Genomic DNA, 12,794 nt, shown 5'->3' on the forward strand with positions numbered 1-12,794 from the left:
AAAGCATCTCTAAGGATTTTGTCACTAGTGATCTTATTGGTTCTCAAAGCTTTAATTATCCAAGCTGAAGATTCTCAAATCTAAATTTCCTGTACCAAACTTACTGCTTCCAACTGTGCATCAACTGCCCTTTAGACTATTTTAAACTAAATATATCCAAAATGCAAATAAGTATCTTCTCCCTAAACCCTCATTTCCCAGCCCTAGTTCACCCCTTTTTACCTTTATAGATCCAAGTTTGTAAAACTGTTAGTTGAAACTCCATATATAGTTATTTAACTGAATATGTAGTTGCAAAAAATTTGGCAACAGTAAAAAGTATCAAATATTCCACCAAGATTTAATTCTTTATATAAAAATAAAGAAGCACATCCATCTCATTAATATGCAAATCTACTTTCATTTTTAATAAATGGTAAAATTACATGTATACCAAAGAATTGTTTTAAAATTAATTTCTTTTGTGATTTATTATCAGTAAATTTTAGTTTTGTATAGCTATTTCATATACTACATATCTGGGATCATGTAAAAATTTCTCAAGCTTAAAGAGGTAGCCAGTAAAAAAAAAAATTTAAGAAGCTCTTTTGTAAATGACAGCATTGTCCTTCCAGTCCTCAGGCTCACAAGCAAGGAATCATCCTCAACTTTCACTATCTCTCCTCCATATCTAAGCTATTGCCAAGGCCCTGCAACATTTCTAGCATATACCCTTGTTGTGTCCCCTGATTTTATCCTCACTTTGGCACAGGCCCTTATCATCTCATACCTAGACTAATCCAGTAGCCAGCTGGTTGGTGGGCACGCCTACCTTGTCTCTCACCATTCCAATCTATTGTCCATTCAGCCACTAAAGTGGTTTTCCTTTATTTAAAAAAAAAAAAAAAAAAAAAAAAAAAAAAGCATGTCAGACTTTCTCATCCCTCCCTAACTCAGTGAATGAACTCCAGTGGCTCCCTAAGGCCTCCAGGATCAACTCCTGTAGATGACATTCAAAGCCCTTCATAACTGCCCCTCCCCCCCCATTCCAGTTTTCTTATACCTTACAAATGTATTTTGATACAGTGACAATGACATCCTGGTTGTTCCACAAAATTAACTCCATCTCTCAGTTCTGGGTATTTTCTATATCTGTGCTCTATTTTTGGAATACTCTCCCCTTTTCATCTCTGCCAACTGGCTTCCCTGGTTTTCTTTAAGTTCCAATTGTCACAAGAAGCCTTTTCCAATCCTTCTTAATTTTAGGGCCTTTCCTTTGTTAATTATTTCCTATTTATCCCATATGTAGCTTGTTTGTGTATATATGTTTATGTGTTATCTCCTCTCTTAGACTACAAGTTCCTTGAGAGCAAGATCTGCATTTTTGTCTTTTATCCCCAGTACTTAACACAGTGCCTGGCACATGATAGGCACTTAATAAATATGCTATAAATACAAGCAACCAAAAGAATTCTATGAGCAAGGGAAGACAATACATATGGAATATGCGAAAAGTGGAAGGAACAATATGGAAAATAAAGAGGGAATGAAGCAAAGCATGGCTTCAGGCCTTCCCCAAATGGTGATCTTGGAGAGAGAGAAAGAGAGAGAGAGAGAGAGAGAAAGAGTGTCACCAATGAGAAGAGAAAGGCCCCAGACAAATACACTGCCAAAAAAGTAATCTCTACATAGAAAAATGAACTAGGAAAAATTCTTAAATCTTGGCCCTGACATTTACTACAAGCTAAGTAATTCTAGTCTGGGTTATGGTTTTCTCATCTACAAAAATGGGGATGTTTACAGATATCCCCTCAAGGTACTACAGTGAAGGTTAGATGAGAGCAGTATATGAAAGTTACTGTAATCACTGTTAAGTGAGATAATATTATTATGACTAACAAAATTATCACTGCTTTCCAGTTCTTAATGATTCCTCAAGGAACAAAAAAAATTAAGAACATTCAGAGTATTTAATATTAATACGAAGCAACAGCAACAATAAAGCACACCCTCAAATAAAACTGTTTTTCACTGAATATCCACAGTTATTAGCAAACTAACAACAAAACAACTAGCCAGCATAGCCTCTTGGGAAGTGGACACAACATAGGCCACGTGGGAAGTAACAAGATTCTTTGTCTTCCTGTGGACCCTATTCCCTGAATATGTAAAGATTCCTCTCCTGCAAGTTTACAACATACCTAACCAAATTTCTAATATGGACACAGCTCCAAGATCGGCAAGAGGAATAAGAAACACTTAAGGGACTTCTGGGAAGACCTACTGAATTTAACAAAAGTATTAATTTCCTGTTTAAACATAAATATTGTATATGTGTGTGTGTGTGAGAGAGAGAGAGAGAGAAAGAGAGAGACTGACTTATTGTTAAATTGTAAGCTCCCTTAAGACAGGGTCTATATCTTTTTTTTTCTTTAATAGTATTTCAATCTTTTCCAAATATACTTTTTAAGCATTCATTATTTGAGTTCCAAAATTTTTCCCCTCTCTTTCCTACCTCCTCCCACCCCAAGACAACAAGCAATCTAATATAAACACATATAATCCTTTTAAAAAGATTTCATATTTGTCATGTTGTACAAGAAAAATTATACCAAAAGAGAAAAATCCATGAGAAAGAAAAAACAAACAATGGTGAATATACTATGCTTTGATCCACACTCGGTCTCTATAGTTCTCTCTCTGGAGGCAGTTGGCATTTTCTATCTCAATGAACTACCCATATATAATCAATTCATTATTGCTATATTGAGTAATCTCCCAGGGACAGTTTGCCATTAAAAGCAAGCTCAGCATACCCAATTACCCCTGAACAAGCAGACTCAATCAAGTCCAGATATCCCAAGCAAGTATCAGCGACAGCTTATAGGTTCAGACAACCTCTCCTCACACACAATATAATTTCAAGACTTTCTTGCCATGAGCTAAAACACATGCAAGTCATGAGTTCAGACAGCTGAGAGATACAGTAGATATGGTCCTGGGTTTTGTCAGGAAAGTCTGTGTTCAAAGCTTATCTGAAAGCACTAGTTGTATGACCCTAAGCAAGTCATTAAAATTCAACTTGTTTCCCCTGCTGTAAAATGAATATAATAGCATCTACTTCACTAAATGGTTATGAAGATCAAATGTGCTAACACATATAAAGCATCGTGCAAACCTTAAAAAGTACTAGCTATTATCATTTTTATTATCAGTTTTTAAAATCAAGTCCTATGTGTGCTTTTTAAGATTGAGGAGAAAGGGAAGTGTGGAAAGGACCTAAATTTCCTCCCCCCAAAAAACCAACTAAATGGAAGAAGATACACTTTATAACTCTGATTAAGAAAAGAATGCACAATGCTTTGCTTATTTAAAATTTAAAAAGGCTTTTTGCATAAACAAAATTAATGATATTAGGAGTAGAATCTATATCTAGGGAAAGAGTCTTTATAGTCAACATTGCCATATTAAAAAAAAAAAACTAACCTCCAGTATTTATATAGACTTGACAAGACTATGTGGCATTTCCCAATAAATAGTTGGCCAACAGATATAAAAAGAATTTCAAAAGAAGGCAATCAACAACCATTTTTTAAAATACACAAAATCACTAGAGAAAATGCAAATTAACACAATTGGAATATTTCATAAGTAGCCAATTAAAAACATAATTTAAAATTAAATTGTCAGTGCTTCAAGGGTTGTTAGAAGACAGGAATACATAGGGGGACCTAGATGATCCAGTGGATAGAGCATCAGCCCTGGAGTCAGGACAAGGAGTTCAAATGTGGCCACAGACATTTACCACATGCTAGCTGTGTGACCTAGAGCAAATCACTTAACCCCAATTGCCTCATCAAAAAAGAAAAGAAAGAAGACAGGAACACTAATTTACGGTTACTAATATAGAAAACAGTTGGGAATTAGAGTAACTAAAATGTTTATACTCTTTTGACCAAGCAATTCCTCTATTGGGTATAAATCCAAAAGATCCAAGAATTAAAGGTTCTACATATACCAAAATAGTAATCACAGAACTTTTTGTAGACACAAAGAATCAGAAACAAAGTGGTCACCTACTCATTAGGAAACCACTGGAAAACATGTAATGGGATGCATTAGGAAATTATGAATGAAAAATTCAAAAACATAAAAAGATTTGCGTAAACTCTTAACAATAAAATAAACAAAATTAGAAGACATCCGATGATTTCAAAGAAAATGACAAGATAACTAAAAGAAATTCATTTCTGAGAGTAGCTAAAAACCCAATAAATAATCCTACAACAGATAATGAAATGTATCTCCCTCATCTCAGTACAAGGAATTATTGCAAAGTGAAGAAAGCAGAACCAGGACAGTATGAATACTAAAATAATGTAAGTGAAGAGAGCATTTGAGGGCAACAGAGATTAGATCAAATGGAATTATAAATATGGATTCCAGGTGGCATATTGGAACACATTTTTATTAAATAGAGAGGTGGGGGATTACTGTTTATGAATGTTACAAATTGCCATTTCTAGTATATGAGTTTCACTTTATCTCTTTGTGTTGTTGGGTGATAGAAATTACTGAAAAATGATTTTGGTATAAATAAATAATGTAATGCATTAAGACATTAAAAACAGAAAGACTAGAACAAGCTGCTTTTTAAAGCCATATGCATTAATATTCCAATAACTTAGCTTCACTAATCCATTAAATAAGATACATTGAAAATCCAATCAACTCCTCATAGTACTTCAGATTCAACATGTCCAAAACAACTCATTTTTCTCCTAAAACTCACACTATAGTAAATCTCTTGACCACCACATCTATTAGCATTTGATATAGTTTTGTCACCCCCATGAGGGATGGTTCCAAAACTCTTTTCAGATCTAACTTTCCTTCTAAGTTCAAATCTCCCAATTTCTATATCTGTATTTGGTAGTCATCTACATAGAGATTCTTTTATTTCTTGAATTGCACTTTAATTATGAATTAAAAGCATAACATGCTCAAGGCTATTAGATGCTAGAAACTGGAAAAAATTTCCATACACCTATATGTACATCTATCATTATCTCTATTTATAGAAATAAACAGATATTTATACATATGGATAATCAGACTTTATAGCTGATCTCCACCTCTCACTTAGGCTCTAATTCCATGCATCTTCAAGTGCCTGCTAAAAATCTTCACCTAGATATCCCATATACATCTGAAACTCAATACTGTCTGAAATACTACTGTATTACTACAATACTAGTTGAAATATAACTAGTCACCTTGTAAAAACTCAAAGTCCATCCTTCCTCCTAACTTGATTCTACCATCATCCTTTCCAGCCACCCAGGTTCACAACCTTCAACCACCTTCAACTCTTCAGCCTTAATCACTTAGTTGACAAATCTTAATAATTCTACTTTTTCAACAAATTACACTAGCACCCCTTCCCTCTATTTGTCATACAGCCAAACTAGTTTAGTCATCATCATCTCTCATGTTGACTAATGAAAGTCTCCCAATTGGTTTCCCTGGTTACAGTTATCTCCCCTCTCCAATGTAACCTCCATAAAGCTGCCAGCCAAAATGTTAGTCCTAAAGCACAGGTCATTGCCCTACTAAAGAAAATTCAGTGGTTTCCAGATGCTTTGGGGAATTAAATACAAACTTCTGTAAGCTGAAGCCCCATTATAAAAGACTTTCAATATCACTCTTTCAGGCTTATTACTATAAAATACTCTAGACTTCAAATTGGCTGTGCCCCTTATGAATCCAATATTCCATCTGTCTCCAAAATACTATTGTACTGTTCCCCCTATTCCTTAACAAATATTTAAAATGGATTGTATAAATTCAACTTTTTTGCCTTTAAACAAAACAATGAAGGATTTAAGTGAAGCACATCCATTATTTAGAAAGATTTGTATCTATATGACCTTCTATTTTGTTCCTGTAAATTTAGTCAAGCAATAATTGGAGTGGGTTGATCAATAAAAATGCTAAAGAAAATGGAGAACTTGATTCAAATAATCCAATATCTCTTGGCAAAATAAATGGTATTTTGTATTGGACTTGATTGCTCATGGGAAAAATCAAGGTCTGGCATCCCTTATTCCTTTCTCTTTTTTCTCTATTTTCTATGGAAGACCAAGAAAAGAAAGAAAGAAGACCCCTTTCCTCCTGACCTTGTACTTTTGAGCCCCTATCTTAATCTAGTCTAGGAGACTGCATTAAAAACAATTTCTTCTCATATTCAAATTTCTCTTATTTGGTAGCTCCTTAACCCTAAGCTTTCTCCCAAGTCTACATTATTTTCTTCTTCCTTTAATTGCCAAAACAAAACAAAACATAAAAACACTAACCAATGGCTTTTATTTCCTTCCCTCACATTCACTAAATTCTTATCCTTCTTGACCTAATTATAGCTTCTGAGAACTTAAACAAACCTTTTCTTCTGGATACTCTGTTTATAGACATTGTTCTTTTCTGGATCTTCTATCTAACAAATTGAGCTTTCTCACTCCCCCTTGCTTGATCACCACCTTCTATGCCTTTGACTAGTATAAAATTCCTAAATCCATATATGTATGTATGTATGGATGTGGATGTGTATATATATATATATGTATATATATATATATATATATATATATAGAGAGAGAGAGAGAGAGAGAGAGAAAGAGAGAGAGAGCGCGCGCCCTAGCTCTAAACACCTTCAACCTCTAGTCTCACATTACAAATGCCTTCTAGACATTACAACTTTGTTGTCAACAAAATATTGAATTCAAAATGTCCAAACCAAAATTCATTATATACCTTTCTAAACCAATTTTTCTCTAACAAATTTCCCTGTTTCAGTTAACACTAAAAAACAAGCAAAAAAAAAAAAATAACTGCATCATTGATACAAAAATTTTACCCTTGAAATAAAAATAAAAATTTTTATCCTGTTATCTCCTATTTTCTTTACAATAGATTTATTTAAAAGTGCAGCATCCACTAATACAAGGCTTACTTTTATTATATTCTGGTCCTTTTATTGTTATTGGCAGCATCACATTTCTGATGACTGAGGTTGACAATCTGAGTCATCCTTGCACTCTTACTTTTTTCTCACTCCACTATATTCATCAATTGCCAAATCTTATGATTTCTATCTCCATATCTCCAGGATCCACTGTGTACTCTCTATACATACAATCACTAGTTCAATTCCAACCATTTCATCACCTAGACTTATGTTAATAACCTCCCAAATGAATTCCTTGCTTCCAGTCTCTCTCCTCTCCAATTCATCCTTTACATAACTGCCAATATAATCTTCTTCAAGCACCAGTGTGCCCATGTTATTCCCCTGCTCAAACATATTTAGTGGTTCCCTACTGCTAAGATAAAAATAAAATAAGTCCTTGACTATCTGGTTACAAACAATTTTTCCAGATTTATCTCATTTCACTCTGCTTCATATACATTACATTTCTGTCAAACTATTCACCAAACTCTGTATTCTCAGAAACTCACAGTTATATCGAATTTCCCTCAGAGAACATACAATCCAGTCCATTCCTAAACAAGAACCCAGGTATAACAATTCATTCCACTTTGGGATAGCTATGAAGAAGTTTTTCCTTATCATCTCAAACCTAAATGACTCTTTTTAAAACTCCTAGTCAGGGTCCTTTCTTTTACCTTTTGAGGCCAAGTGGGACAAATTTCTGAAAAACTTTCAAATACTTGAAGACAGCTACTCTGTAACCTTTAAGCTTTCTCTTTTCCAAGCTAAACATCCCCAGCTCCTCCCACAGTTTCACAGGGAATAATCTCAAGTTCCAATTTGGTCAACTGTTTGGGAGCTGAAGCTGTCTTTTATCTTCTTTGTGTCCTTAGTGGATAGTACAGTGCCCAGCATTCTGGACATATAAGTTTAATAAATGTTTATAGATTGAATAACTGGCTCTGGATACTTTCCAGTTTATTTTGGATTGGAGGGTCTTAGTATCCCCAGTACTAGCAGAGAACTTGGTACACAGTAGGAACTAAATATTTGTTGAATGAAATTAAATTTTAGAACCAAAAACAGGGTAAATAGACAACCATACAATAAGCTTGATATAGTTACAGCTTGGGGGAGGGGCTTTTATGTGGAGGAATATTTTCCCATGGATTTCAGAACCAATGTATGATGCCAATCCAGTATATTTCCTAAAATATAATGGCTAGGCTCAACATAATATTTCAAGACAGTCTAATGAGAACTTCCCTAACACTGAACTCTTAATGGCAGCCAAAAATTACATTAACTTTTTTGAGGGAGCCATATTACACTGCTGACTCATTCATCCTGAGTCTGTGTACCACTGGAATCGCCAGATCTTTCTCTACCCACCCCTCCCTCCATCTTGCACTTGGAAGTTGATGTTTGGAACTTAAGTGTAAGAATTTTCAAATTGATCCTTATTAAATTTCATATTATTAGCCAGTTAGATGGTGTAATGGAGAGATCAATGTCTTGAATCAGGAAGACTTTTCAAGTTCTGGTATGGGATTCTAAGATCATTTAACATCTCTGAGCCTCCAGTTTCCTCCTTGATAAAAACAAAGATAATAACACCTATTTTCACTGGATTGTTTGTCATAATCAAGTAAAACTATGTATATAAAGCATTTTGTGAATGTTAAAGCACTTCAGAAATACTAGCTATAAGTATCATTATTAAATTCTCTCTCCATTATTTTCCAGTCCACCACAAGATAACTCCCAGATCCAGAATGTACTCTCTCAACTTGCCTTAGAATCCTTTCTTTGGAGCTACTTGAGGGTCTTAGCATCCCCAGTACTAGCAGAGAACTTGGTACACAGTAAGAACTAAATATTTGTTGAATGAAATTAAATTTTAGAACCAAAAACAGGGTAAATAGACAACCATACAATAAGCTTGATATAGTTACAGATTGGGGGAGGGGCTTTTATGTGGAGGAATATTTTCCCATGGATTTCAGAACCAATGTATGATGCCAATCAAGTTTAACACAGGATACTGCATTGTTTAGATCAATTGTTCATCTATTGCCTTTACTATACAGAACTCCAATTATTCCATTATCATTTTACTAAGGTGACAGATAAAAACTTCTCCAAATGAAAACAGATATGGTTCATTTAAATTTCACAAAAATTACTTTGGCCAAAGAAAAACAAGGAGATTACTCAACTTAAATATCTGTTATAGATATATTCTTATTAACGAAATGCATCAAACTTTAAGCAGCTACTATAAGATGCTCAGGAGATAAGGATGGTTTGGGATTTCATCAATATCAGAAATTTCCTATACAGATCCAGTATATAACTTCTCAATTTAAAGTCTTATCAGAGAAAATAAGTGGTTAAGCCTTAAATCTGTGTGTTTTGCCAAAGGTCACAAAATACAAAAGGTAGAACTTGAACCCAGTTCTTTCTGACTTCTAAATCAATTCTCAATCCACCAGAGACTACGGCCGGGGTTATAAAGACAAAAACTGGACTACCCCTGCCCTCAAGGAACTCTAAATCAAACACTTTATGTTCTTGCCTCTGGGCAAGTCATTTAATAGTGGAACAAAGGTTTCTACAAAGGAAAAATAGGAACACAGTATTATCTTCCTAAGAGTGGAAGGGAGAATCTGACTAGATAAAGTATGGAAAGCCTATCTGAACCCTCCAATTCAGAATTTCACCTCCAGTTTTTCCCAACCAGTAAATAGCTAGCAGCTGTTTCCTACCTAACCAGTAGGGAGGGTAAAAACAACTATGAAGTCATGCCAGTCTTGAAATCTTCTGAAAGGTGAGATGATTTCACAAAAACACAAAGTAACACTTTCAAATGCAGGTAAAAACTGATTCCAAAAACACTGTTTATATTATGAATAAAACATAAAATGCATATGCCTTAAAACACAACTGAAGCACTTTCAAACTACTTTTAATAATTCTAGACCTTTGGTTCTATTTTATGAAGTAGGTCATTTACGCTGTGTGATGTAAACATTGCTATCATAAATTAAGGATCAAAGCATAGCACTGTAAAAGACAAGAGAGCAAGAAAAAATACTTTAGGAAAATTTGCACTTCTCTCCCATCCATTACAAATGAGAACCTTTGGAACACCCTCTCCTGAGGCAGCCGAGTGAAACAGCTTCACTTCTCCAAAGGAACTTTAAATGGCTTATATATTTGATACTATGCAGTGCACCCATCTCCCAGGAATCACTAAGGCCTTGCTGCCAAAACTGCCTCAGCTTCCACTGAGTCACTTGGTGAAAATATCTTCTTCCAGAATCGTAGCAAGAAAAAAAATAAATAAATACAGCAATGACTCAAAAATAAAAAGGGGGGAGGGGGGAAGAACTGCTTCAAATGTGTAATGAAACCCAAGTTACCAGTAGGCTCTGATCCTTTTTCAAATAAGATCCTGCAAACTCAGACTGTGGGTCAGGTCCTTTAGGAGTGGTCCCAGGTAGGTTTCTGACACATACTTTAAATATGTAAAAGGAAGAGTGAGCACCAGAATAGAGCAGAGGAAGGAGGAGCTCCATCTATATAACCTTTCCTAGGTCATCACAGATGCCACCCACGTAATTATGGCTGGGGGAGGGAGGAAGAGTTGAAAACTTACCAGGTGAGAGCTGGAAATTGGCAGGCAATTGGATCGTAGTTGTGTTGGGGGCTTTCGCGGTCACAATTTGGGGAGCGGGCAGCCTGGGACCACTGTTGGCTTTGGGAACAGTATTGACAGTGGCCAGTTTGGTCACTAGGGCCCCCAAAGGGGCCGTCTTTACCAGCGGTTGGGATGCTGCGGTCACCAGGTTGAGATTTATGGGGGCCTTGGTGTTCAGGGGCACCGGGGTGCTCCTCAGCGATGACGGGAGCGCGCTGCCGGCGGCCGGAGGGAGATGGCTTTGGACACTCCCATTGGTCAAAAGAGCTGGGGCCATGGTCACCGTCCCGGGGACGCTGAGACCCGTCGGAGAGGAAGCGGTAGCGACGGCGGCGGCACCGGCACCTTGTTCAGAAAGGCCGGCGGGCATCCCCCTGACCGAGGCAGCTGCAGCTGCAGCGGCAGCCGCAGGGCTGCTGCTCATGGAGGAGAGGAGGACAGAAGCTTCGTGAACGGTTCCCGGCTCCAGAACTGTGCGAGCTCCACAGCATAGCGAGCCAGAGTCCCCGGGTCCGCTGTAGAGAAGTCAGGGGCCGGCGAGGCTGAGAAGCCCCGGTCCGACGAGGATAGCCCGGGGGCCGCTCAGCGTCGCGGCGGACACGCCGGCAGGAAGCCCATGCTCCCGCCGCCCTCGCCCCAGCGCTTCCACGTGGGGCTGTTCCCCGCTTGCCAGCCGGCCGGCCCGGAGCCTCAGCAAGATCCCGAACCTGCGCCGCGACACCAGCTCATGCTGCGGCACTCGTTCTCCGGCTCTCCCTGGGCCCAAACTTGTGCACTGGCCGCGGTGGTCCCGCTGCCCGGCCACAGTCACCCCCCCACCGCTGACCGATACACACGCACGCACACAAAAGGAAAAATACACAAGGGGACAGTGGTAGAGGATAGAGAAAAACTTTAAAAAGAAAAAAAAAAAAAAAAAAAAAAAAAAAAAGGGGAAAAACCCCGGAGTTAAACGTAAGCCTCCTACTTATCAGCAGAGCGGCAGCTGCTTGTCGCTGCGCCGGCCATGTTTATATAGCCACGCGAAGGACGCGCGCACGCGCTCTGAGCGCCACCTCCACCCCCTCCCGGGTTTCCCTGAAAATTGGCCTTGTTGATTGGCCCTGAAGAACAATCGGGATTGTGACGTCACAGGGGACGACTCGAAAGGGCGTTCTCCAACCTAAAATTATGGGGGAGGGAAAGGGAGGTGGGTCGAGTTGCCGGGCACCCACGTGGGAAACGGGTAAAGAGACCAGTATATTGGAAATGTAGACCGTGGGCATGTCCTCTTCCCGAGTGCATCTCTTAAGAAAGGGAAGGCTGAGAATCTAACAATTTCATGTTTCTGTTTGAGGAGCTGGAGCTGGGCTTGTCCCAAGCTTGGGGGAAATCCAAATCAAACGTTCTCAACTTTATGGCATGGGTTTTCTTTCAGGCTGAAAAGTCTCTGATCTTTGAAATGCAATCGCAATTTTTTTTAAAAAGGAAAAGAAATATTAACATTTTCCTGCAATACGTTAACTCAATTAGCTGTTTGATCAGTCATGCATTGAATTAAGGTTAAATAATACACCTATGTCCTTTCTCATGTATACTGCTATTGAACTGAATCTCTCTCCTGCTCCGTCCCATACTTGCAGATTAGATTTTTTTTTTAAAGGGAAGGGAAGGATCTGGTAATCATCTTCATTAATTTTCATCGTGTGCATTTTACTGCATCCCAATCTTTAGAAATTCAGAGGCACCTCAACCCTTCCATTCCAAAGCATTAGTTCTCCCCTCACTTTGTAATAACAACATGCATTTATTTAACATTCTTAAGATTTGCAAAACACATTCCTGAGAGGTAATGTGTGTATCCCAATTTTGTACTTGAAGAAAACAGGTTCAGAGAGTTGCTAGTGTCAGTTTGACATAATCAAGTCAACAACCATTTATTAAGTGCTTATGTGCCAAGGGTATCTATGTTCTTAACCAAATGTCAGTGGAAATGTCTTTTCTCTATAAAATCAATTAATCAATAAACTTTAATTAAGTATCTAAATGTCAAACACTTCCTTAAGACCTGGAGATACAAAGAAAATGAAAAACACTCAGTTGTCCAGGAGCTCACAATTTAATGAGGGAAACAATATGCAAACA

The 12,794-nt window shown here is 37.6% G+C and overlaps 1 protein-coding gene across 2 annotated transcripts in view; it reads right to left on the minus strand.

Annotated features, from left to right (window-relative positions):
* The window catches only part of TAF4B (TATA-box binding protein associated factor 4b), a 158,944-nt gene extending 147,850 nt beyond the window's left edge, over window positions 1-11,094 (minus strand). For both annotated transcript variants that reach the window (XM_051970313.1, XM_051970312.1), the window contains exon 1: window positions 10,629-11,094. In XM_051970313.1, coding sequence (XP_051826273.1) covers window positions 10,629-11,094 — 466 coding nt within the window. The remainder of the gene's footprint in view (window positions 1-10,628) is intronic.
* Between the last annotated feature and the right edge of the window lie 1,700 nt (window positions 11,095-12,794).

This window comes from Antechinus flavipes, chromosome 1 (assembly GCF_016432865.1).
Source record: "Antechinus flavipes isolate AdamAnt ecotype Samford, QLD, Australia chromosome 1, AdamAnt_v2, whole genome shotgun sequence".
In the NCBI taxonomy this organism is placed as follows: Eukaryota; Metazoa; Chordata; class Mammalia; order Dasyuromorphia; family Dasyuridae; genus Antechinus; species Antechinus flavipes.